This window comes from Girardinichthys multiradiatus, chromosome 7 (genome assembly GCF_021462225.1).
Source record: "Girardinichthys multiradiatus isolate DD_20200921_A chromosome 7, DD_fGirMul_XY1, whole genome shotgun sequence".
Classification (NCBI taxonomy): Eukaryota; Metazoa; Chordata; class Actinopteri; order Cyprinodontiformes; family Goodeidae; genus Girardinichthys; species Girardinichthys multiradiatus.
This window is the reverse complement of record NC_061800.1, coordinates 22,920,479-22,947,725: the sequence shown is the minus strand read 5'-3', so window position 1 is coordinate 22,947,725 and position 27,247 is coordinate 22,920,479. Positions and strand designations below refer to the sequence as shown.

General features: G+C 38.8%; 2 protein-coding genes and 1 long non-coding RNA gene across 3 annotated transcripts; all 3 read left to right on the top strand.

Moving 5' to 3' along the window:
* The first annotated feature begins 2,884 nt into the window (after positions 1–2,884).
* Positions 2,885–7,386, top strand: LOC124871677 (cell surface glycoprotein CD200 receptor 1-like). The gene is made up of 7 exons (XM_047371142.1): positions 2,885–3,104; positions 3,517–3,822; positions 4,927–5,199; positions 5,319–5,400; positions 5,480–5,522; positions 5,712–5,781; positions 5,902–7,386. Exons 1-7 carry the CDS (start codon positions 2,897–2,899, stop codon positions 6,039–6,041), a joined length of 1,122 nt encoding a protein of 373 aa, XP_047227098.1. The 5' UTR covers positions 2,885–2,896; the 3' UTR covers positions 6,042–7,386.
* A 2,262-nt stretch (positions 7,387–9,648) lies between these two features.
* Positions 9,649–15,263, top strand: LOC124870975. Its single transcript, XR_007038915.1, has 3 exons — positions 9,649–9,670; positions 10,391–10,494; positions 15,204–15,263. It is a non-coding gene; the product is annotated as an uncharacterized LOC124870975 (long non-coding RNA).
* Positions 15,264–15,615: 352 nt separating this feature from the next.
* Positions 15,616–18,205, top strand: LOC124870973 (cell surface glycoprotein CD200 receptor 1-B-like). The gene is made up of 5 exons (XM_047369883.1): positions 15,616–15,847; positions 16,020–16,347; positions 16,460–16,538; positions 16,615–16,677; positions 17,343–18,205. The coding sequence occupies exons 1-5, from the start codon at positions 15,616–15,618 to the stop codon at positions 17,373–17,375; spliced, it is 735 nt and encodes a 244-aa protein (XP_047225839.1). The 3' UTR covers positions 17,376–18,205.
* The last annotated feature ends 9,042 nt before the right edge of the window (positions 18,206–27,247 follow it).

The window sequence follows — 27,247 nt, the reverse complement described above, 5'->3', positions numbered from 1 at the left end:
GTAACGCTCTTCAATGGGTGGAAGCATGGTTAAAAAATTACCCTAACTTTGGCTGTACCTTTCAAGATTTTGTTATGGAGCTTCAACAGATTTATGACTATTGCTCTGGCAATACTGAACTGTCCAAGAAAACATGGAAAACAAGGACAGTCTGAGAAATTTCCACTGAGTTTCGCACTTCGGCTGCATCCTCTGAATGGAACTCTAGCTCCCTGAAGGGGAAATTGTTTTCATGTTTTGAATTAAGTTATGGTTAATCTTGGTTTGAGGGATCGGCCTAGCTCTTTGGATGACCTTATGAGTCTGTCTGTAAGATTGGATAACCGTCTGAGGGAGAGGGGCAGAGAAAGATCCACAATAAATCTCTCGGCTAATCAGGATTCTTCTATTTTTGTCACTCTCCACCTAAGCTGCCCAAAATCTCTGTCGTTCCCCAGTTTGACCACCAGGAGGCAACCCATGCAGATGCTCCAGAGGAGCGGCAGTAGAGATTTGAGACAAGAGAAAGGCTTTAATGCATCTCCCTTGGACATTTCCAGGCCTCGTGTCCTGTGCAGCCGTACAAGAGGGTCTGCCAGTAGATTCGGGGAAACTGATGGACCAAACATCTCCAGGTAAAACACCCCGACCCACACTTACTGCCATTCCATGACCATCTCATATTTTCTAAAGATCTTGATAAGCAACAAAAACATGTCCACCTGGTTCTTCAGCACTTACTGGAAAATTGATTATATGTCAAAGCGGAAAAATGTGAGTTTCATCTACCATCTTTCACCTTCCTGGGCTACACTTTTTAGGGCGGACAGGTTCGTGCTGACCCAGGAAAGGCCAAAAGCAGTTTTGGACTGGCCCATTCCAGAAGATTGCAAGCAGCAACCGCATTTCTAGGATTTGCCATTGTCTACAGATGATTTACCTGAAATTACAACCAAACCTCTTGTCTTTAACGTTACTCACCACCTTTACAATTCTTTTCTGCTGGTCCACTGAGGCTGATAAAGCTTTAAAGGGATTTAAAAAAAATGCTTTCTTAAGCCTCCATTCTAGTTCAGCCTGACCCCCCCCCTTAAGCAGCTCATACCTGAAGTGGATGCTTCTGACTCAGGGGTAGGCAGCAGTCTTTCCCAGTGCTCAGGATCTGACAAAAAACACCATCTCGGTATCTTTTCCTCCCGTTACTTGTCCTCTTCTGAACCCAACAACCGATAAATCCTAGCTATAAAGTTGGCATTCGAGGAGTGGCATCAATGGTTGTAGGTCACAGAGTTCCTGTGCTGGTTTGGACAGATCACAACAACTTGTCTTACCTTCAATCAGCCAAACGTCTCAACCCCAGACAGTCCCTTTGGTCATTGTTCTTCTCCCACTTTCATTTCTGATGGGACAAAGCATCAGGCTTAATGTTCCTTCAGCTTGTGTCATGACAAAACTGAAGGAACGAGTTTTTGTCCCTTCAGTTTTCTCATGATGATGAAAGCTCACCTGAATCCCTCTACAAAAGGTATGGCTCTCTTCATGCAATATTCCACTGAAGTACAGATTCATTGGTCCCTACAAAATTGAGTCCATCATCAGTCTCCGTCTTTTCCCTGAAAAGTGGTATTCCTCCCACTTTTCATGTCTCCTAAAACAAACCTGTCCATCCCAGGCTCCCTCCTAAGCTCTGCTTTAGCAACCCCTGTCCGTCCTCCAATGAACCGATCACAGCATTCCACACAGACCAATATGCTCGGACCCTGCCCATCTCCCCCTGGCTTCCATTATTCCTTCGTTATCAGCAGGACTGACTCTCCATTCCACACACTTCCTCCTAGACTAGTCATTGTTTGCTGTCCTCACCGCTCTCCACCCTCACCTCCTCTAGAGCCAGTGGATGTTCCTAGAGCACATGCTACTTTCTTCCTGTTTTTATTAAATCTGTAAACTTTTACAAAAATCAGAAGTTTTTCTGCATGTGGATCAAAACTCGTCCTCTCACTATGACACTTTACGCCTTTATTTTTGGTTATTTGTGACCCTAGGCCTCTGCATTTTGACATAAAGTATAATGAGCACTCAGATTTCACATTCAATTCATTTCTGTTTATTTACATAACACAGCTCCCTGCTGCACTGCCTGCATTTAGTGAGCTGATTAAACCTAGTGCCTTATAAAATTAGCTTTTTTTCCAAAACCAGTTTTACTTTTCTAGAACTATCTAAATATTTACTGTATAACAATTCAAATGTTCCTGTGGAAACAACCCACATTTATTGGGATTAATTAGATTTTTTTGTAATCCTCTTAAAAATCTGCTTGTCAGTTTTCTCTAAATATTTTTGTAATGAAATGGTTGTGCATATGTTTCATATGAACGGGAACAATCCGATTTGTAAAATAAAAACTTATCAGAAGTAAAGTTATACTTCACAGCATATTTCATTTGTACTACATGGTCAATAATAGTTTTGTGTTCTAGCTCATGCACCAAAAATGATGATTGGGATATTCTGTTTTTTGTTTTGGTTTTGACAGGAAATTACTTTTTACATTTTTTTCGTCCCCCATCAGTTTCTGAACACTCTTTACTGACCCAAAACACAGAGTTTAGAAAATAAAGCACTTTTAAATCTTTATTTTACTTTTACAACAGACATCTGACACTCAGTTTTGCATAGTATAAGAGGCCACTAGATGGAGTTTGGGGTTGCAAACGCTAAACATATTCTGCCTCGTATCCAAATTTATAGATTTGACAACCTTAATGTTACTAGAAATGAGTAATACACAGGAGCATACTGACTCAAAAACGCAATGCATCGGTTTTCAGGTTCTAAAAGACAACAAAAAATAAATACTGGACAGTTCCGAAAAACCTGACTATGCTAATTTGTGCTTAGACACTTCTGGGAAATGAAAAACGACACAAGACGTCAATCTGTGTGGGAGTGTGGCTACTTACTTGAAAGAGCAGGAAGTTCATGCAGCTTGGTGTACGTTTTAGGGTCTGACAGGAACGACTACAACAAAGTTATGCAAAAAATGCAAGCGAAGAGTACGTGCAGGACATGGATTTTTACTGTGGCCATCTCTATGTTTGAAGCATGGTCTCAAGATGCAGGTTTGTTAAACTTGTGGCTATAATATATCATGTTCTTATTCAGGTACATCTCAGTAAATTAGAATAGGTGTTCTTATCAGGCTCATTTGTCAGATTAAAAGTACCTTTCCTCAAGCCAACATTTTTGTATCGCAAACATTATTTTATTGGTATGATGTAATATTTTAATCTTCAAAGAGATTAAATGTCGTATTTCCATTAGGTTTATGTGCAAAACCACCCTGGACAGGTTGCCAGTCCATCGCAACATTTAGCATGAACATTTCTTTTAAGAAGTCACACATGCTAAACCACAGAGCAGAGCAGCCTTGTTGGCAAATGGAAACTGTTTGCATTACATAATGCATGTTTATTAAATAAATATTATTTTTAAGACTAAACCATTTAATAACCTCAATTTTCTTTTCCCCAGTTAACAAAGAGACATCATTCAATCTTGGGACCAACGTTAACCTGACCTGTGCCAATAAGATGTGGGTTGACATATTATATATAATCTGGGAGATAAACTTGAAAAACAGAAACTGTAAGATCTCTTTCATAAATGACGGCGAAGGAACTGATTCCTGCAATGACGGAAAATCTCTCCAGAAGGCCTCCACCGGTCAGTTGTATCTGCACATCCCAAACATTTCAGCTGATGATGTCGGGGTCTACAAGTGTGAGTTGGTTTACTTTGGAGGAAATGAAAACCATAACTTCAAAGTGGCTGTAACGGGTAGGTCTTAATAGTGAGCAATAACGTTTTTTAGGATCTTTTTTTGTTAAATCAATTCCAAATAAAAGAACCTTCCACTTCTCTGCCTGCTCAGACGCTTTTCTTCTCCGCTCCCTGCTTGCTTACATTCTTTTACTCTTAACTTTTTATCTCTTAGCCAAAATTACGGAAAAGTTGGACTAAAACTACTTCATACCAGTGACTCCCAAGGATTATTATTATTTTTAGTTTTTCTAAAGGATTTCGCTATGTTTTTTTAATCAAACCCAAAAGAAGCGTCAGCTAATTAGCACAAGATGCCTTTCTTCACCACAGAGGACTTCAACAAACTTGAACAGAAATTGACTGTTTTGGAGATGAAACTCCATCAACTAGCAGTGAATATTGAGGTAAATTTGGGGTACAGCAATAATTCAACTCTGCCTGTGATCCCAAACAGTGAGAGCCAGCTCAACAACTCAGCCGGCAAATAGAACACCGAGAATAAACCCACCGGCAGACCCCCCGCCATGTTTTAGGCGCAAGGCTAAAAAACCTCACTGAGCTCGAGCTGTTTTGCAAGAAGAATGGGCAAGAATTTCAGTCTCTCGATGTGCAAAACTGATAGAGACATACCCCAAGCAACTTGCAGCAAAGGGTGGTGCTACAAAGTATTGACGCAAGGGGGCCAAATAATGTTGCACGCCCCATTTTCAGTTTTTTATTTGTTAAAAACGTTTGACACAACCAATAAATTTCATTCCACTTTACAATTGTGTCCCACTTGTTGATTCTTCACAAAAAAATTTGAATTTTATATCTTTATGTTTGAAGACTGAAATGTGGCAAGAGGTTACCAAGTTCCAGGGGGGCATGTACTTTCGCAAGGCAGTGTAAATAAACTTGCCTTGCCTTGAAGGACATTAAGGCAGGCGAAACCATTTAGATACATGATGTCAGCTTTTTACTTTGCAGAATAAAAAGAGTATCCATTGGTAACTCTTATATGACACAACAATTTGTTTTAGTTCGTTTTTCACGTTGATGCAAGTTCAAAAGTTTGCAGTTTTCATGAATTGATGTGCTGGACTGTATTTAATCCTGTTTTTGTCTTTATTGGTTCAGCTCCTCCTAGTTTATATGCCTGGTTAGAGCAGAGGAACAACAAGATGATTGCTCTGTGCAGAGCTGAAAGAGGAACACCAGCTGCCAACTTAAGCTGGAGTTATACTGGCAGCTCAGAGCCTGCAGTTAAAACTCAGCTTGACACAGATGGATTTGTTACAGTAGAGAGTCATCTGGAGCTCCTTGAAGACATTAATCTAGAAGACCTGACCTGTATTATCCAGCACCGCTACTGGGATCAGGAAAAGATTCTGGTACCAAAACCCAGAGAAGGTCAGATCTCTAGATTGAAAAGACCTGGAGATAACATTTTCATGTATTTTTACGTGAAACTTGTCAATATTATTGCATAATTTATTCCTTGTTATAACAAAGCTTTAAATCTCCCACAGCAAATTATTCTCCTCTATTGTGGATACGTGTTGCTTTGGTGATCATCTTAATTTTATCAGGATTTCTAGCACTAAAGAAATGGTGAGTGATTTGATAAATTATCTTTCTTTACCTAGTATCTAAAATAACACATTTGTTCTCATTTGAACTTTTTTACCAGCCACCCTCCTCTACAAAACACCTCACAACCCAAAATACCAGCGGTAGGCTCTTTCCTATTAAAACTAAACATGAGGGTTAATTTTAGTTAATTTAAAGAAATACTTTTCAAAACAAGCTGATTTTTTTTTGTCTGATACATGTTGTGCCACTATAACCAGGACCTTTGGAGTAAAAATAAGATTTTCATTTAAACGTCTTTTTCATATGTTTCTTACTTTCTCATTTGTCAGCTGGACCCGGACAACATCAGAAACGGGAAAGCCTGCAGTCAATCATTAATGAACATCTTGGAACCAGATGGTCAGTGTTATTCACTTCACCTGTCACTGGTCATAGTGTTATGTCTAATTATTGTAAAACCCTGCTTTGTACAAAACTGACAAGGTATAAAAATATTTAATATAGATTTTGTCCCAATAGGAACCCTACAGGTCATCACCTCTCCCTCCCCTGGGGGGCACAGATCACAACCTGGTTTATCTCCATTCTGTGTACAAACCCCTTGTACACAGATAACCAACTGTGACACACATGGTGAAGAGATGGTCAGAGGAGACTGAAAAAGCCCTGAGGGACTGTTTCAACTCCACAGTGTGGGAAAAACTCTGTACTCCACCTGGGGAGGACTGCCATTTGCAGCATCACAGACTATCCTACGGATTACATAAACATCTGTGTTGATAACACTGTCCCCCTAATGAAGGTATGGTGGTTGTCCTATAACAAGCCCTGGATAAAGCCAGAAAAAAATCTCTCCTCAGGAAGAAAAAGAGAGCCTTTAGGTCAGGAAATAAGGAGTAGCTGAGAGTTGTGCAGAAGGAACTGATAAGGAAGATCAGGGAAAGAAAAAAACATCTGCACAAAAAGATGGAGGACCAGCTGCAGCAGAACAACATTATTGGGGTTTGGAAGAGCCTGAGACAATTCAAACTCCAAGGGTGTAGGAGATTTGGGGTGGGTGAATGAGTTGAACCAGTTTCTGACAGGTTTGATCAGGCACTCACCCCTCCCTCAGCCCAGTCTCCTCTGCTGCAACCTCGCTTGTTTTTGACAGCTGCCTGTATTTCTTTCCAGAACTTTAAGTATCTCAGATTTCAGCCATCAACCACCCCCTCAGCTTTAGGGGACACCTTCCCCACCACCGTGCTCTCCATTTCAACACTTCAGTTGAGGAAGGAGCTGCGGAAGATCAAGATACGAAAGGCTGCAGGTCTCAATGGGATTAGCTCCAGGCTCTTGCGGTGCTGCACATGTCAATTGTGTGGTGTCTTGGGATACATGTTTAACATTAGCCTGAAGGTGGAGAAAGTACCACAACCATGGAAGACCTACTGTGAGGTGCCAGTGCTGAAAACCACACATCTGAAGGACCTCAGGAGCTGCAGGCTGGTATTAATGATCTCATATCTGATGAAGACCCTCGAGAGGTTGGTCCTCAACCATCTTCGCCCCTTGGTGAGGTCTCTGTTGGATCTGCTGCAGTTCGCCTACCAGCCTGGCATTGGTGTAGATAATGCCATCATCTTTCTGCACCAAGCTCGGACCCACCTGGAAGCCTTGTGAGGATCTTGTTCTTTGATTTCTCTAATGTTTTTAATACCATCCAGCCATGACCTCTAAGGGACAGCTGAAAATCTCAAGAGTGGATCATCACCTGACCCATTGGATACTGGACTAACTGTGCTGGCACTGATCCTATTTACCTCCTCCGCTTCATACTCAGAGTACAGTAGACACAGGGCTTTGTGGGTTGGTGCCAGCGGAACCACCTCCTTATCAATGTGGGAAAAATTGATGGGAAGATGGATGGGGCCAAATACAGGACCATTCTGGAAGAAAACCTGTTGGAGTCTGCAAGAGACCTGAGACTGGGACGGAGATTTATCTTCTAACAAGACAATGATCCAAAACATACAGCCAAATCTACAATGGAATGGTTCACAAATAAACGTAACCAGGTGTTGGAATGGCCAAGTCAAAGTCCAGACCTGAATCCAATCGAGAATCTGTGGAAAGAGCTGAAGACTGCTGTTCATGAACGCTCTCCATCCAACCTCACTGAGCTCGAGCTGTTTTGCAAGGAAGAATGGGCAAGAATTTCAGTCTCTCATTGTGCAAAACTGATAGAGACAAACCCCAAGCAACTTGCTGCTGTAATTGCAGCAAAGGGTGGCGCTACAAAGTATTAACGCAAGAGGGCCGAATAATATTGCACGCCCCACTTTTCAGTTTTTTATTTGTTAAAAACGTTTGACACATCCAATAAATTTCATTCCACTCCTTGATTGTGTCCCACTTGTTGTTGATTCTTCACAAAAATTTTAATTTTATATCTTTATGTTTGAAGCCTGAAATGTGGCAAGAGGTTGACCAGTTCAAGGGGGCCGAGTACTTTTGCAAGGCACTGTACCTTTAATTTTAAAGGTTTTAATTTAAATTTTCCCCTTGTTAGTCCAGATGCGAAAAGTTGTGTTCATGCACAGGGCTTTGTTACTCCGTATAAAAGAATTTAGCAACTGATCGAATAATCTGAAAAATTACTTTTTGATAAGAATTTGAATAAGTGAAAAAAGATACAGAACCTTGGGTAAAACAATCACATTAACTAAGTTAATACGACCCACTAAGGACAGTGGGAGATCCGCCCATCTATTGAAATCTAACTTCACACCTCTCCAGGAGCAGGGTGGCAATGTTAGAGAAGGGGCGGATTTTTAGAACTTTATTCAATGCAAAATCCCTTCTCTATGAACTTTGTAAACTCTTCTCCTGGTTAGTTGTAATTATTGGGTCCAATCAAATGAACTTGGTTCCTTACATTAACTTTGCTGTTAAAGTGTTTTGCACTAATTTCTATATATATATATATTTTTTGCACCAGGTGCTTTATGGGTTGAAATAGGAAAGTCAACAGTTTTTGAATGGTAACCAAGGGGAAGGGGGGCTAGGGGGTTACAATCCCTTTATGTTTCTTGTGGTTAGGATGCTTACCTTGTTCTATAACACTGATTACTGTTAGGTGACACCTAAAGAGCATGTGAGGCGCCTCAATTAGTTAAAACCGGACTGTTAATTAACTTGTCTCTGATCTCCTCCATATGTATGTTACTGCTTTTGACTTCTCAGTTTATTTTGCTTCCACATTACAATTCTTGCACACACTGTACAGTTCATTGTAGAAACTTACTTTTACCAGTTTATGGTAATGTTTTACATGGTGTGTCTCCCTTGATGTTAGGGTCTTTCAGCAGGGTCATACCAAATAGCACAGGGCTTTATAACAAACATCTCCAGTTTAGTCTCAGATGACCGAGAACATTGTTTGAGATGATGCAGTTGGGAAACCTGTGTCCTGCTAACATATTCTTTTTTAAAGAAATTTGCCTTCTCCTGGTAAATTAAACATATTTAGTTAGTTTTTTTATTTAACATTTAACAGTGGAGCTCCACCTGCCTGAATGTTTTCCACTTGTGTATCAGCTTTCTCACTGTCAAGTGAGCGGCTTCAGATAGTTTGGAAATTACCTTATCAAACCTCCCAAGTTAATGCCCAACAACTGTTTCTCTAAGGTGCCTACTCACCTTGGTATTGTGGTATTATGTGTGTATCAGACTGTTAAATTGCTGAAATGTCTGCTTTTATAAAACATGATTAGCAGTGATTGCTGGTTTAAAGGGGACATATGATGCAAAATCCACTTTTTTAGTCTTTAAATGCATTTTGTTGTGTACTTGGAGTCTGTAGAAGTGCAAAAAAATTTAATTTAGTCTCTCCAGGTGCTGCATAGATATCCTTATATTCTGTTTGGGTCATATTTTTCAATCCGTTCAGTTTTCTCTATTCTTTCATATGTTTTTTTGAACTATTACATCACAGTATTTGCTGTGGAACAGCTAAATAAGGTCATGGACAGCCATTTCTATGTCTCGCTGCGATTTTGAAGTCCAAGCTCTAGCGTGCTGAAGCTGTAAGAGGATAAGTTCGGTTTGGTTGTTTGGTGTATTAACCCACACATTTCATCACATCACACCCAGCATCAGAACCTCTTCGAAGTGCCTGGTTAAATTTTATTATTCATTGAAACGTTTCCACATCAGTGGGGAAATTCCTATTTCCCCCACTTGCGGGACGAGTGCCTTCAGCAACTAATCAAGAAGGATTTGCTGAAAAACGTCGTCTGATTAAGCGGTCAGTTCCTTCTGTCTATCTAAATGAAGGACACAGCAAAGCTGTGACCTGCAAAGAAAGCTAAAATGACAACAAACTTTATTTTAGACATGAATTTATTGCGTGTTGATATGACGTCGTGACCATTGTTCTGATAGCAGTAGCATCGTGCCTTCTGCTTATGTTAGCGCTGTGTGCTGCTTTTAGCTCCTTGGGGACAGAACTGTACTTCGTATTTTGAATATTATTATTACACAAACAGTTTTGCATTGTTTTTGCCATTTTCGTCTTGTTTCTATGCTGCTAGATAATTGTTATTAAACCACAAAAATGTATTTCTAAACTGCACTTTAGGAAACCTAGGTTGACCTATTTAAAGAATCCAGAATGCTCCCTTATTTGTTTCCGTTAAGTTTCATGAACAAAATTACAGATTCCTCCAAGGCTTGATGCATGGTGTAAAGAATATTAAGTTTAGAATTTGCAATGACTTGATAATTTTGAGTTTGACTTGTTATCAATGACTTTAAGTCTCTGATTAGGAAATGACATTCAAAGTCAGACGCCTGGGTAGCTTGCTTGACTTATAATGGTGCCAGATCTGACACTAACTTAGACATGAGTTGCATCCTGTTCAGAAATATAGGTAGAATGGAGTTGTTGTACAGGAAATGCATGAACATGAAACCAATGTACTGATTAAAAGACCACAGACTATATGTTTTTCACTTGCCTTGTTAGAAGAACTACTGCAACAAGGCTTCAAAGGAACCTAAAGACGTTGCACAGGATGTGGATTTATATTTTGATCATCTTCTTGTCTGAAGAATGGCCCATATGTCAAGGTTTGGAATCTTAACACTTTAATATTCTTTTTGTCTAAAATGTCACATAAATGTAAACAATAGTGTAAGAATTAGTCTGCATGAATAGCCAACTATTTTAGCTCTTCTTCCTCCCCTGCAATTTCTCCTACCCTGTCTCAATGTATTTAAGCTCTTGGTTTCACTGCTTGATTCTACTTTTTACCTACCTGTGACATGCCTGTAACTCTGCCCATGTTTGATGTCCTGTTTCTCTGTTCAAACGTCTATAAGTCCACATTTGTACTTTTTTTCTTCGAAGAACTCTTTTTCATCTCAGCATTTGGGTTCTTCACCAAATGAACCATGACAGTGGCTTTACCCAAGAAACAAATAACTGATTGGTTTTCCTAAAACTTTGCGTCCTGTCTAACTACGTTCACAACATACCGACTGAACATAAATTATGCAGATGCTTTTGTTTATATGAAGCCGAAGGAGGAGAGGAGAATAAAATGCTGCCTTTGGAACAGAGGTTTTTTTAGGTTGCATGATGTATTTCGTGTCATTAGGGAAAACAATAGAACAGGCTTAATGCACAGAAAAGACATGAATTTTGCCATCTCATTTAGTTGAGGCCAAAGCAAGCAGTAAGGTTGTTTTGAGGAATAATAATCTAAGTTCAACATCCTCCAAAGGTTCAAAATGAGAACAAGAAGGAGCATCATTGGTAAAATTTGGAAAGTCCCAAGTCAGGGCCAAAGGCCTTGACGTGGGCAATTTACAGCATGTGCCTTTCAAAAAATGACAAATAGATGTTGGTCCACTGTTTCCCCCAAAGCTAATATGAAAGGGAGTAATAGCTGCCAAATATACCTTTATGGTTGAAAATGGTCGAATACCTTCTACTTGTGCTCATACATACATACATACCTGGCGTGGGACAGCAGGTCCCTGCAACGTTGTAATTGCTGTGGTGGGCTGCATAGGAGTTGGAAAATCTCTGCCAACCAGTGTTTTCATGGTCACCATGGTGCTGTCAGGATCATGGACAGACCTTCTCCACTCATTCTGTCCAGTGGTCCAAAAGTGGTCAATTAAGGGGAGGGAGCAGGAAAGGATGACAGTGATGTCATCGGATTAAGGGGTCTCCACCCACGGGTGGAGCAACCAGTCGCTCCACCTGTGGAATCTTGCATAAGTCGTCAGCTTCCCCTCCCTGACAATACAGCAGAGAACCTCCTGCTTTAAGGTGTTTCTCAATGTAAGGTTTGTCTCTCCACATTACTGCAATTTCATCCAGGAACTCTGGAAAAACAGGGAGCGCATGCTTTCCAGTCTTACTAGCCTTTTGTAGTTTTTTACCGCCAAATCAAAATTTTATCACCTCTGTCTGAACAGCTAGCGAAGTAAGACTCAGCTTTACGGCCACATGTTTCACCTGTCCGCATATCCAGGTCCAGGGGACACAGCGCTGTAGGCCTGCTGTGGGGAAAGACAACAGCAGGCTTCACAGCTTCGCTGCGGTTAATGAGGACAGTGGAGCCTTCCTCCTCATTGTTCAACAGCATCATCATTATTTATTTTAATAATTTATAAAGCGTTTTATAAACCAAAGGCCTTTACAGATAAATAACAGATAAAATGAAAATGAAAACATCTGCATCTGCAACGGCCCTTTGAAGAAACCTGTATAATATGAGCCATAAAAACATTTAATTTCCCTTTCACATTAATAAAGTTTTTTTTAATTGAATATTGCTATTTTCTGGCTAGGTAGCATTGTAATGTATTGGTACCAGTCAGCTACCCCTATTTTGAAGTGATGTACTGCCACTTGCTAAGTAAGCATGAAAGTATTGCTACTTTCCACAAACTAGCAAACCACCGTAAGGCTGGGTAAAAGTGCCTGGTGACAGAGTTGTGCTATATGGACCGTTTAGCTAAACGCAGAGTAGTACCGTCATCAACAGTCTTCTGAGAGAAGGGGTTTCTGAATGACGAGTGATGCTATGTCAGACCTGTTCATAAGATGAGGGTCTGGGCCCCTCCTGTAATAGACATCACCGGTGGAAGCCATTCCTGGCTGGCATAATGACATCAAAGCTTCTTTATTTCAATTTTCTCACCACGTGTACTGACATTTTATTGGAAGTCACATCCTTTGTGTTAAAACATTGGTCAAACAGTTGCTTCAGCTATTAACCAACCACTCACTCAAAGACTGAAATTCAAATAAAAAATAATTATATAAATATGTATAAATAGAAAAAAAAATCAGGTTTTGGGTTGCTCTAGGCATCTTTTAGTTCAATTGTGGTTGTTATTTTTAGCCTGTGTGAAGCAGTTTGTGCTTTTGCCATCAATGTAAATGCAGCTAAAACTCGGTGATACTGGATGGAGAGGGTCTGTGAACAACTATTTTTAAGGTTATCATGGAACCTACTTGTCTAAACCTTTCCATTGTAGTTTTATGGAAAGTGTGATCTCTTCAGCCATCATCTGCTGCGTTAGCAGCATCAGAGCCAGGGACTGAAAAAGCTCAACAAGCTGATAAAGAAGCCTGGCTCTGTTCTGGGGGCTCCTCTGGAACCTCTGGAGATTATTGTGCAAAGAAGGATTCTTCATAAAATGAAGAACATTATGGAGAACCCTGAGCATCCTCTTCATGAGACTGTCCTACAACAACAGAGTGTCTTCAGTCAGAGGCTTCTTCAGATCTGCTGTAAGACGGAGCGCTACAGGAGATCCTTCCTGCCCACAGCCATCAGCATCTACAACGGCTCTTTGAGGAAACCTTCATAATGAGCTACAACAACATTTAATTTCCCTTTGGGATTAATAAAGTAGTTTTGAATTGAATTGACTGTATGCTTGAGGCCATTGCAGGGTTTGAAGGTCAACCCTGCCCCAGTCTAAAATCTAGCCATCTGAAATCTTTGGCAGATTTTCGTGGAATATTTTGGATTTAGCTCCCTCCATCTCCCACCTCTCCATCGTTTTACAACCCAATCCTGAAATAAACGTCCCCCTAACCTGTCTGCTGTGTTCCTTGGTCTTCATGATGCTGTTTTCTCTTTAATCTTAGAATAGCTGAACTTCTGAAGCTTACTGGTTAGATTGGTTGGCTATTAGAGTAAAATGGTATTATCATTATACTTTTTAGACTTTTATAAAAGAAGAAAGTTAAACCATATATCAGTCTCCTTCCATTTAAATTTTTCACAAGACAAATCCTCACAAATCCATTAAACTATGTGTGCATAATGTGGCTAAACATGAAATAATTTGAATAGCTGAATGCAAATCACTGTAGTTACCTATTTACTTTTACTAAGATTCACCTCTGTCTTTCTCAGCAGCTGTTAACTCAGTCACCTCTATGATCTCAAACAGAACTCCACCTCTGAAAGTTTATGGTAAACTGATTTTGTCATGCTTACCTCCAGCTAATTTGCAACAAATGTGTTTTCTTCAAAGTACATGGGTTGGACAATGAAACTGAAACACCTGTCATTTTAGTGTGGGAGGTTTCATGGCTAAATTGGACCAGCCTGGTAGCCAGTCTTCATTGATTGCACATTGCACCAGTAAGAGCAGAGTGTGAAGGTTCAATTAGCAGGGTAAGAGCACAGTTTTACTCAAAATATTGAAAAGCACTCAACATTATGGGTGACATACCAGAGTTCAAAAGAGGACAAATTGTTGGTGCACGTCTTGCTGGCGCATCTGTGACCAAGACAGTAAGTCTTTGTGATGTATCAAGAGCCACGGTATCCAGGGTAATGTCAGCATACCACCAAGAAGGACGAACCAGATCTAAATATTATTGAGCCACTTTGGGGTGTTTTGGAGGAGCGAGTCAGGAAACGTTTTCCTCCACCAGTATCACGTAGTGACCTGGCCACTATCCTGCAAGAAGAATGGCTTAAAATCCCTCTGACCACTGTGCAGGACTTGTATATGTCATTCCCAAGACGAATTGATGCTGTATTGGCTGCAAAAGGAGGTCTAAAACCAGGTGTTTCAGTTTCATTGTCCAACCCCTGTATGTTAAAGAAGACTAGCAAAGAAAGAGATAATTACATAAATTTCTTTATTAATGTTGTGTTTATTTGATGCACATTTCTCTCTTTGTTTTTGTAAAATCATTGGTGAAACCTCAAATGGTGATTTTTTACAGAATAAACATGAAAGTTTCAAATTTTCTTTTGGGAGTAAAATACAGATTTTTATGTTACAATTTAGAGTCACTCTGATACAGTGATAAATTATTATAAGTGTTAAAAAAGTACTCTGTATCCATTGTCAGAAATATAACACAAAAAAAACCCCCTATGATGTAACCATTTTTATTTTCTTTTTTTCCATCAGAGTAAGAAAAATAAATCCATGTCACTTCAAAATGCAAATAGTGTTGGATTCAGTTATAGCGTAACTGATATACTATATGTTTCAGCCCAATTAACAGTTTTTGTGTTATTAACCATTGTTTAAAGTTTGTCTTGCTTTGTTTCAGATACAGTATTTGAATCATGTTCTGGGAAAATCCAACATTTTCACACAATTGAATTTATAAGCTTTGTGTGTTCTGTTAGGATAAACAAACATTCAATTGTCACCATAACCAAAATTAATTTCTGCTCATTTGCTGACTAAACATAGAAATACAAATAATTACTAATACTGACCTAAACAAAATCACTCTGTGTTACTGAGCTTTTCCTTACATTCACCTTCGTCTCTCTCAGGAACTAACTCAACCAACTCTGTGATCTCAAATACAACCACTCCAAATGTGAAAGTTTATGGTAAATTGATTTTCTTACGCTTCTCTTCTCACTTGCATTTTGTAAAACATAAAAAACTGATTAAAAACTAACAGCTACAAAAGTTTCATGTGTTCTAAGCCACTTCTTTTTAACTCTCTACTTCATTTTGGATGCAGTATTTGACTAATGTTTCAAATAAATTCAGCTTTTTCACAAAATTGAATTTAGAAACTTTGTGTGTTCTGTTAAAATAAACAAACATTAAATTGTCACCATAACCAAAATGAATCAGATTTGGGGTTTTTCTTTTCTTGCAGAAACCAAAAAAGCAGTTTTCAGGCTTGGGAGTAATGTGGACATGTACTGCAGTAATATGACATGGACTGAGATAATGTTTGTTATCTGGAACATTGAACTGAAACACAAAACCTGTAGGATCTCCTTTAGTGATAAAGACCAAAGCATTGACTCCTGCAACGATGGAAAGTCTCTCCGAAACACTTCAGCTGGTCAGTCATACCTGCACATCCCAAACTTTTCAGCTGACGAGGTTGGGGTTTACAGGTGTGAATCAGTTTACACAGGAGGAAATGAATATTATAAATTTGAAGTGGCTGTCACAGGTATGGACTTGATTACTCTTTATAGAAAATAATGACAAATATTTCATGTTTAGCCAAATGCTGCATGTACAAATTACAATCTTTTTTTCTCCTTGAGTTTAAAATAAAATTAATATATTGTTGCAGCACCTGTCAGATCTTGTTTGTAATATTCTTATCTTTCCTGATTCAGCTCCTCCCAAAGTATCTGCCTGGTTAGAGCGTAGGGACAACAAGGTGGTGGCGGTCTGCAGAGCTGAAAAAGGATATCCTGCTGCCAAAATCAGCTGGAGTCCTGCAGGAAATGGTTCTGTGACACTGCAAGATGAGCCAGATGGATTTGTAACAGTAGAGAGTTGGCTGGAGCTATCTGGAGACATGGATCCAGAAAACCTGACATGTGTTGTCCACCACCAGTTCTGGGCCAAGGAGAAGACTTTGGTACCAAAACTCAAAGAAGGTCAGGCTTCTTTAGACTGGATGAATGAGAATGCAATGTTTTATTTTAATATGATAGTTAGGTAATCAATAAATGACTATTCTTTATTGTAGTAATATTTATCCTTAGTAAATCATTATACAGTGGTTATGGCCATGACAATTTTAACGAAAACTTAAATTCTCTTACAACAGATCTTTCTTTAATGCTGTGGATACGTGTTGTTGTCATCGTAATCGTTTCAGTATTATTAATTATTGCTCTAAAAAAACGGTGAGTGGTTTACTGAAATACCTTACTGTACTCAAATTATCCCTTTATTCACATTTTTACCAATTTTGTTTATAAGTTTTTGGCAGGCCATGTCAGCAGTGAGACATCACCAACCAAATGGAACCAAATGCAAGCAATGGTGAGGAATAAATGCTTCAGCTGACAACGCAAGCATAGCTGGAGTTATTGCACTTTACCAATTCAACAGATTTTTATTCATAACTGTGGCATTGCGTCAGGCTTAGCCTCCACACCAGTTTTCTACATTAATGATAAAATTAATGAGAGATAAAATAATCTTCTTTGTGTCCTTTACCGTGTACATGCATGTTATCAAAAGGTTTTTTGTGATATGTTGAGTATTTTCATTCCTGTGGTATTGATTTGGCATTCTTATTGGTCAACTGTTATGGATGAGACAAGGATTAAAATGTCTCACCATAACTGTGAATAATCATATTTATCTGCCCATGTTCAGGACTTTGAATTAATCAGCAAAATGTTTGATGAAGAAGAAACAGATTGACATAATTTCTTGCTTCTGATTTATTTCCAACATTTGCAATATAAATTCATAAATATAAAATTTTACAGCACAATCATAGCTAATAATATATCTTACAAATGTCTAGGTGGAAGAAAGGAGTTAAGCATACTGCATACTTTAACAAATCTGTGTACATATTATACTTGGTATATGATTTATTACTCTTTAGCAAAGAGAAACAGCAAAGTAATGCAAAAAATACTTTCTTTTCTGCTAAAACACAAACATTGACAATATTTGCATTTAATATGTTCCAGCAGGAAGCTGCTACAAGTGACCAATTAACCTAATTAAAACAGCCATGTTTTTGGACTGTGGGACGAAGTTGGAGAACCCTGAGAGAACCCATGAATGCAGAGAACACGCGAACTCCATGCAGAAAGACCCCTGGATGGGAGTCGAACCGAGGACCTTCTTGCTGCAAGCCAACAGTGCCACTAATAATTTATTTATAGAATAAAAGTCTATAAATAAATTTTTATAAATATTTTGTTCCGTAAATGGCCTTTTTTCTACAATGCTCCTCTACCTTGGAACTAACTAAAACTGGACCTGAAGCTGTGGAGCTTCACCGAACTGAAGAATTTTAGATATATTTTAAAGACAATGGAGAAAGCATCACCAGACAGCTGTTCCTGTTTCAAATGTTTTATTGCTTCTGTCTTATTTTATTTTTGTATTTATATTTTTTAGCTCATGTTGTATGAACACCAGCTACTATAATCTGTTATTGGTATCATGTATGTTTGTATAAAACAGGGTGCTCTTGAAAATGAGATCTTGTATCTCCTTGATCTCCTTTATCTGTATAAATAAAGGTGAAATAAAACATATATAGGTCTTGATTTTATGCAACAATTATATTATTTCATTTTTGCCAGCTGATTTACAGCTGTTAAATTCTGTTCTGTTCTCATTGCTTGGAAAAAACTATATTTTAATGATTGCTGAATTCCAAATAAAATAGTTTTCATTTTCAACGGTAGTGAAAGTTTTCAAGAATTTGCCCACTGAGTCTATATTCTTTCTTTGCAAACACCTTTAAAACATTACTAGTTTGGTGTTTTTCTTTTAAAACAGTAAATGAATATTGAATATGAATAAAACTGATGAATATTAAGGATGTGTGTAGTTATTTTGGCTGTGCTTATGTACAATGGCCTGAGAAACAAGTTACCGGTGACTGGATGCATTAAATTCAGGTTCATTCCTCTGCTTGTCTCTGCTTTGCAATCTTCTTGCTTGCTGCAGTCTCAGTTTATATCTAAATATCTTAGTTTATATTGTAAAGGTTTAAGGCAAGGGAAGTAACATATACATTATCAATAACAAGTCTCCATAAAAACTCATAAGTGCAAAGCAGCCTGAGTTGGTCTCGTACACTTACACAGCCATCACCAAGCTCTTGCTTTTGAGAGTAAATATTACAACTCTTGTTAATAAAGCCCTAAACCTTTTCCATTGTCAGCTTTTATTCACTTCCAAACACAGTACCATTTAAGAAAGCAAGGGAGAGCTGAGCTAGGTTCAAGCTTTTTGTGTCAAACGCAGCCTCACTAAGTTCTGCATGAGGTTAATTTTACTCGTGAGCAAGCTGGTTTATACTGGCTTGTTCTCAACACTGTAAACACATACAGGAATTTTAGCACAGCTTTTATTTAAAGTAGATTTTTTAAGTAAGAATAATATATATTCTAAAGCTGAAGCATATACTGCAGAACTTTGTGTCCCATCGGGTTTCTGGGCAAGGCCAAAATCCAGAAAATTTGTTATTTGCTGCAACCCAAAGTAGGGGGGAATTTTCACTTTTATGAAAATAAATCAAAGTCAAACATGAACTACAGTCCAAATGTTAAATAACTGTTAACGTCATTAGAGATTCTTCTGAGTTTATAGCATCTTTTCCATGATGCAATTGAGATGTTTAGTCTCATTGTTAAAATCAAAAAATTAAATTCCCTTATGCAATAGCTCAAACAATATAGACTCTGGTTGCCCACCTTTTCAATGATGTGGACTAGATTTATAGTTTATTGTTTAAAAAATAGACTCTGAGCTTATGACACTGATAACTTCCTTGTTTGAAAGCGATATTGATCCAGTGAAAAGTTATTTATCTGATCAATCAAGCAAGATGACGTGCTAAATGAAAATACCCAGAAGGGGGCGGTATGATTGCAGAAATGGTTTCCTATAACCTTTAAATAAAATACTTTAATTTTCAGCACTCCATCCAATCTTGCTTTGGTCAAACACAGTTTTTGTTTACAACACATTGTTATCCTATAGTTCTTAGTAATGTTTGCAGTATTTTTATTTATTTAATCTAAAACCATTTTTCACATATCTGCATTATTCATTAATTGGTCTGTAATACATTGATTTGGAAACATGTTTAAAGCTGAATGTGAGAGTTTTACAATAAATCCTTACATAAATCATTTTTATTTATGTAGGAGAGGGACAATAAAGATACATTCAAATTCAAAAATACTTTATTAATCTCAAAGAAAAATAAGATGTTGTTGTAGCTCATACTATACTGATTTCTTCCAAGAGCCGTTGTAGATGCTGATGGCTGGGGGGCAGGAAGGATCTGAATCTAAATATAAATATAAAAATAATGGAAATAGTAAAGATGCTGGACAAAAAGGAAGAAGCTGTTCAAAAGTTCTGAATGTCATGTAACACTGGAAAACAGTAAAAGTACATCCTCCACCCCCAGCTCCAAAATGTTTTATTATTGTGAGCAAAATTTTCACAGAAATGTCAGTATTTCTGTTGTCAGGCCTGTACTTTTTAACCCAATGAAAGAAACACATGGAGTCACTACATTACACCAACAATGATTTGAGAACAGCTTTAAGGTTTTCCCGTCTAATGACTCGTGGTGTTAGTCATGAATTACTGGACTTTACTTAACTAGAAACCCTCAGGATCAATTTTCAGCCACATACATCCCGACAGAATAAAATACATTGCTGTAGTACATTTCCCCTGTGATTACATTTGAACTGTTTGTACATCCATAGATTTTTCTTTGTTTTATTTCAGAGCCGGAAATTACATTGCTATCTGCTATTTACATTTTGTGTGTTAAGTACAATTTTACAAATAAAGTAATTTAGGTAATAGAAGGGCTCAAGTTGAAAGCTGTGCAGGGTCTGTTCTTGTTTGGTAAATATTTCCACTCACAACAGATGAGTAATTCTGAGCTGAAAACAACCAAACAACCACTGACTCACATGACAAAGCATCAAGCCCAAAAAGGAAACTGGGAAGCCTATTTAAAGTAACCAAATTAAAATGTAGAATTATAGCAGCTTCTTCAAATGATCTGAAGGTTGTTTTTGTTTCATTTCTAAAACTCCAAAACACTGGCAGCAAATAATTCATCGCTGGACAGAAACACACAAACCTCAGCAATTAAATGATTGCCAAAAAGGCAAAAAGTAGTAATTGAGTTGTGAACAATTTCATAATGTTTAAAGCAAAAAAGCATAAGCTTTGACGTGGTGTTCCTGGCAAGCATGCACTAGTAATGGTGTCTGTTTGTGTGTTTCTCCACAACATCTTCATTTCATTGACGAATGTATTCAATAAGGGTGATGGGTTCACTTAAGACCAGGCAAATCTGTGTAAGCAGATGACTAGATGCTGGCAGCAGAGTATTTCTCTTTTGTGCTGTAATACTTAAACAGTATAATTTAGCTCATCAGTAACAGCATCCATTACTATTATGCATTGTCTAAACTAAGTATTTTTCTGTTATTTCTTCGTAATTGAGCATCATCGTAACAATATAAAATCTTTTGAAGAACATAATCAGCATGTATCATAATACATAAGAACTTAGCAGATTCACAAAATAAATCAGGTATATCTTAAATTTATGTTAGTGGTGAGCATTAATTTAGAAGTAAAATGTTTTGTCATGCTACTACAAGTTATTATTTACTTACTATTATTGTTATTGTCACAGTGGCAATTTCAATAGTATTTAGATCACTAGGCTGACATTATTCTGCAGTTTTCTGGCAGAGGTCATCTGATTTCTTTTTTAGTATTTTGTTGCACTTGTGACCTTTATTTTGTAAGTTGCCTGACAGGAAATGGGGCAGAGTGAGAGAGGGGAAGACATGCAGTAAAGATCAATATCGAGACTCAAATCCATGACAGTAGCCTCTGTATATATGGGTCGCATGCTTTATCCCTGCGCCACAATTGTGCCCTGGTCGCTGGATTTCTATTTAAAATCTTCTTTGGAAGAAAAACAGACACACGGCATCACAAACCTTCCACTGTACCAATTGGGGACATTCTCCACATATTTAACCCCTGTTTTACGCCAGACAAATCAGAAAGGTTTGTTGACAAAAAGCTTAATTTTAATCTCATCTGTGCAAAACATATAGCTCCAGTCATATGAGTGTTTAGTAATCTTTACGTTTACATTTGTGATGGTAGGACAGAAAAGGTTTTCAGCCATGCCTTCCAAGCAGATTGTGTGTTGCCCTGCGATGGACTGGCGACCTGTCCAGGGTGTATCCGCCTCTCGCCCAGAGACTGCTGGAGATAGGCACCAGCTTCCCCGCAACCCACTATGGAATAAGCGGTAGAAAATGACTGACTGACTGCCTTCCAAGCGGCCAGGTGGCATCTACAGGGGTTGGACAATGAAACTGAAACACCTGTCATTTTAGTGTCGGAGGTTTCATGGCTAAATTGGACCAGCCTGGCAGCCAGTCTTCATTGATTGCACATTGCACCAGTAAGAGCAGAGTGTGAAGGTTCAATTAGCAGGGTAAGAGCACAGTTTTTATCAAAATATTGAAATGCACACAACATTATGGGTGACATACCAGAGTTCAAAAGAGGACAAATTGTTGGTGCACGTCTTGCTGACGCATCTGTGACCAAGACAGCAAGTCTTTGTGATGTATCAAGAGCCACGGTATCCAGGGTAATGTCAGCATACCACCAAGAAGGACGAACCACATCCAACAGGATTAACTGTGGACGCAAGAGGAAGCTGTCTGAAAGGGATGTTCGGGTGCTAACCCGGATTGTATCCAAAAAACATAAAACCACGGCTGCTCAAATCACGGCAGAATTAAATGTGCACCTCAACTCTCCTGTTTCCACCAGAACTGTCCGTCGGGAGCTCCACAGGGTCAATATACACGGCCGGGCTACTATAGCCAAACCTTTGGTCATTCATGCCAATGCCAAACGTCGGTTTCAATGGTGCAAGGAGCGCAAATCTTGGGCTGTGGACAATGTGAAACATGTATTGTTCTCTGATGAGTCCACTTTTACTGTTTTCCCCACATCTGAGAGAGTTACGGTGTGGAGAATCCCCAAAGAAGCGTACCACCCAGACTGTTGCATGCCCAGAGTGAAGCATGGGGGTGGATCAGTGATGGTTTGGGCTGCCATATCATGGCATTCCCTTGGCCCAATACTTGTGCTAGATGGGCGTGTCACTGCCAAGGACTACCGAACCATTCTTGTGGACCATGTGCATCCAATGATTCAGACATTGTATCCTGAAGGCGGTGCCGTGTATCAGGATGACAATGCACCAATACACACAGCAAGACTGGTGAAAGATTGGTTTGATGAACATGAAAGTGAAGTTTAACATCTCCCATGGCCTGCACAGTCACCAGATCTAAATATTATTGAGCCACTTTGGGGTGTTTTGGAGGAGCGTGTCAGGAAACGTTTTCCTCCACCAGTATCACGTAGTGACCTGGCCACTATCCTGCAAGAAGAATGGCTTAAAATCCCTCTGACCACTGTGCAGGACTTGTATATGTCATTCCCAAGACGAATTGATGCTGTATTGGCCGCAAAAGGAGGCCTTACACCATACTAATAAATTATTGTGGTCTAAAACCAGGTGTTTCAGTTTCAATGTCCAACCCCTGCAGTTCCTGTTTAGAGCATAGATGTGACCTGCTCCAAGACTGATTCACTCTTTACTTTCATCTCTTAGATAGACCAGGACAATAAATATATATAGTTTTTTTTCAGCCATGCCTTCCAAGCAGATTGTGTGTTGCCCTCCGATGGACTGGCGACCTGTCCAGGGTGTATCCGCCTCTCGCGCAGAGACTGCTGGAGATAGGCACCAGCTTCCCCGCAACCCACTATGGAATAAGCGGTAGAAAATGACTGACTGACTGCCTTCCAAGCAGCCAGGTGGCATCTAGATAGTCCCCAATGGTATTTGTGATAACTTAATGATCCCGAGATGTCACTGCCGTACCACTTTTTTTTACTCCCAGCCTATCCTCTGCATTTTGTGTGGTGGCAAGATAAACTTAGAACATTGTTTAGCCTGCATAACAGTAAAAATGAGAAACAGGTCTCTGTCTTTCATTGTTTTTATACCCCAGGAAAACAGGAAGTCATGGGTTACTAATTCAAAGATCTTAAAAACTCCAATAAACCTAAACAACTAAAGTACAGATTTAAATGTGCTTCAAAAGCACATTTGGTTCTGAGTGAGAATATACTTCTGCAACAAAACCTGAACGTATTTTAAGGATTTTAGCCAGGGATGCCAATAATTATAAAGGGAGCAACAATGTTCAAATGTTTCTTCTTTATGCATTGTGTTAAGTTTCACTTCCTGTTTTTTTTCACCTGTGTATAACTAATCTTTCCTATTTATACAAATTCTGCGATCTTGTCTTTGTTATTGGACCTTACCAACTCTGTGTGTTACTGCCCAGCAGAATAATTAGTTTTAGGTTTTGTTTTGTCTGTAATCCCCATATCTCTATACATCTGCCTCCCACCTCTTCTTACAAACAAATATGACAAACACTTTTGTTTCACCCATGACAGAAAAATGCAGGGTGGACAGCAGATGTGTGAAAATCAAAAGTAACTCCTCCCAACAATAAACTACTGTAAGCCTAAATGAAAACCCGATACACAACTTTACACTGTACAGTATCTGAAGTGCCCACGGTAATTACCGTCAAGATATGGGTTGGAAATTTAAAAAAATTTAAATACTCAGATTTCTCATCTATAGAGCCACAACGGTTTCTGTCTCCTACCTTTTTCACGACTCACAATGATAAATGTAGAACCCTGCAATGAAGCTGTAGGTTTGGGGCTGTAACCACAACATGTTTTTGCTTCAATTAAATGAAGGGCAGCTGGTATATAAAGTCTAATTGTGTCTCTATGGAAACTTCTTACAGTGACTTTTTGACTAACTGTTGTAACTGTCTCATTTGTTTGAAAGGCTACTTGCAGGTGTTTCATACTCAAACTTTGTCATTTGCACAGTATGAAATCACCCCTCTGTCATACTTTTTTACTTGAATGATTGGTTGTTTTAAGAGTTTATGACGAGTCAATATCACAAATGCAGTACATACCTCTCCTGGCGCCTTCAATAGACTTGCAGGGGTGGAAATTTACTTTAATGTCAGGGCTAAGGAGAAAAAGGACAGTTGCTTATTGGTCCACAGCCATCTTTTTCTGATGAAATATGATGTTTTATTTAATTTACAAACTAAGGTCCCAGAGTCTGGAGGAAGAGAATTTAAGATGTCTGAGGTCCACAGTGAAATTTATCCAGTCAGTGATGATTTAGGATTCTGTGTCATCTGATGATGTTGGTTTATTGTGTTTTACCAAGTCCAAAGTCAATCCAGCTGTCAGCCAGCACATTTTAGAGCACTTTATGGAGAGGCTGACTTAATTTTCCTACAGTACCAAGACCTGGTTAAGTGACTATGGAATCGCTGCACTTGTCTGGCCAGCAAACTCACCTGATATAAACCCGGAGAGAATCTATGCCATTCATTATTGTCAAGAGGAAGATGACACCAGAGCAAACAATGCAGATGAGCTGAAAAGGGCTATTAAAGCAAACCGGGCTTCCTTAACACCTCAGCAGAACCACGAGATGATTGCCTCAACGCCATGCTGCATTGATGCAGTAATTAAAGCAAAAGGAGTACGGTGCTGAAGACTACAAGATCATCACAGTCGCGATATTTCAGTTATGTTCTTTTTCGTAAATGCTGTGTTAGTTTTACAACAGATGAAAAATGACACCTTCCAGAAAGATCCACTTTTGTCTCGTCAGTCCGACAAAAACATTTCTCAAAAGGCTTCTGAATCATTGAGATGTCACATTACATCATTACCTGTAGGTATTATTTATGACTTTATGACTATTTGATGCAAGTACATAGTACCCTACCCATATTAAATGTGATTAAAATGGACAGAAAATAAAACTGTCATGAAAGGCTGCACAAAGGCTGCACATCGACACATGTAAGTACAGCTTTAATTATGGGTGTAAAGGTTTTTTCAAACATTCCTCCCACCCATCCACTGCTGGAGATAGGCACCAGCTTCCCCACGACCCACTATGGAAGAAGCGATAGAAAATGACTGACTGAATTGAATCATGTTTTACACAGCCAGATTCATTTTATGAGATAATTCTTATAGTTCTGTAGTTACTGGAGTTTCTCAGGATGTGGTTTAATACTGCTCCACCAGAAATTACTGATACAAATGTACATTATACATAAATATATATATTTATATATGTGTGTGTGTGTGTGTGTGTGTGTCCATATGGAGATCCCCTGAAGACCTATTTAAAAACATAAGCAATGAAAATAGATGAGTTTGATGCTAATCTTCCACATAAATATTTAACAAATCAAAGATTTTCATCATAAAAAGTAAGACCTCATTTAAAAGTATTATAGACCAGACTGCATCAAGTTCATTTAGTAGACTGAATCTAATGAATGAACCTGATGCTTTCAGGCCCATATATTCTTACCATAAAATCAACTGTTTCTCCCTGGGGAGGAGGCAACTCCTTAGAACTGTTCTGACCCATTATGCGTCTCCATAATGGGGGAATATTTTTTTTAAAACTGTCCCACGCCAGGACCAAGAGTTGGAGATCTAATGGTGCTCTGTGACTTCCTCCTAACTTCTTCTAGGAAAATCCAGCTCAGCCATGGTCTATCAGGGAGAGGTCTTTTACAGTAAACTGATTTTCACTGTGGATTGGGAGGTCCTTTAGCTGTCTGTTCCACGGTGAAAAATTCTGAGTAACCTTTATCCCCAATAGAAACTATTAACGATGTATTTTAGTTAATAGTTTAAATAGAACAATCAAAAGAAACTCTTAACAATTGGGGTTTTAATCTTGATTTTAAGAGAACAAATTTATTTGTTTTCTGGACGTTTGTTCAAAATCAGTGGCGCATAAGAACTGAATGATGCATTTCCATGTTTGGTTCTGATTCTGGGGTTGCAGTGCAGACTGCAGCCAGAAGACCTGAGCGGTCTGGAAGGCTGATACAATAACAATACATCTTTAATGTATTTTAATGTATTCGACTTTCTTAGATTTAATGAGGACGCGGGCAGCAGAGTTCTGGATCAGCTGCTGCTGTCTTATCGACATTTTAGACCTGTCAATTAATTTGACTATATCCTGCTGGGACAGTGTTTTAATTCTGGAAATGTTCTTTATGTGATAGAAGGAGGTTCAGGTCTGAGTCCATCACTACAACCAAATTTCAGTAATATGCGGTTTATTCACACCTCCTATTTTGGTCCAGTTTAAACGGACCAAGGTTCGATTCCCCATTTGGTCTGGACCTTTATAATAAACTATAATAAACTCCAGAATAAACTCAAGTGAACCCTGGTCTGGACCAAACAACCGGACCGAGAATCACTTTTTGAGGTAGTCTGGGTCCGCTTCCAAATGGACCCTTGTGTGGTTCACTTCTGTTGTGAATACAAAAACCTCAATCTGACCTGAAGAAAACATACGTCTTTCTTGACTTACGCCACTGTTGCCGGTAGCCAATGAAAACGTAGTCAAATCATACCCGATCAGCCGTCTGTTGCTTAGCAACATTGTTGCCAGCATGTTGTGGGTCAGGCCACGCAGAGCACATCATCTCCTTCAGCTTGTAACACACATTTACCGACGCCGTTCCAAGAAGAGAAATAAAACATTCAGTGTATTTATATAGCACCAATTCACAACACATGTTGTCTCAAGGCACTTCACAAACGTCAGGTACATACATTCCAATTAATCCTAACCATTGAACAATGCAGTCAGACTCAGTTATGACTTGCA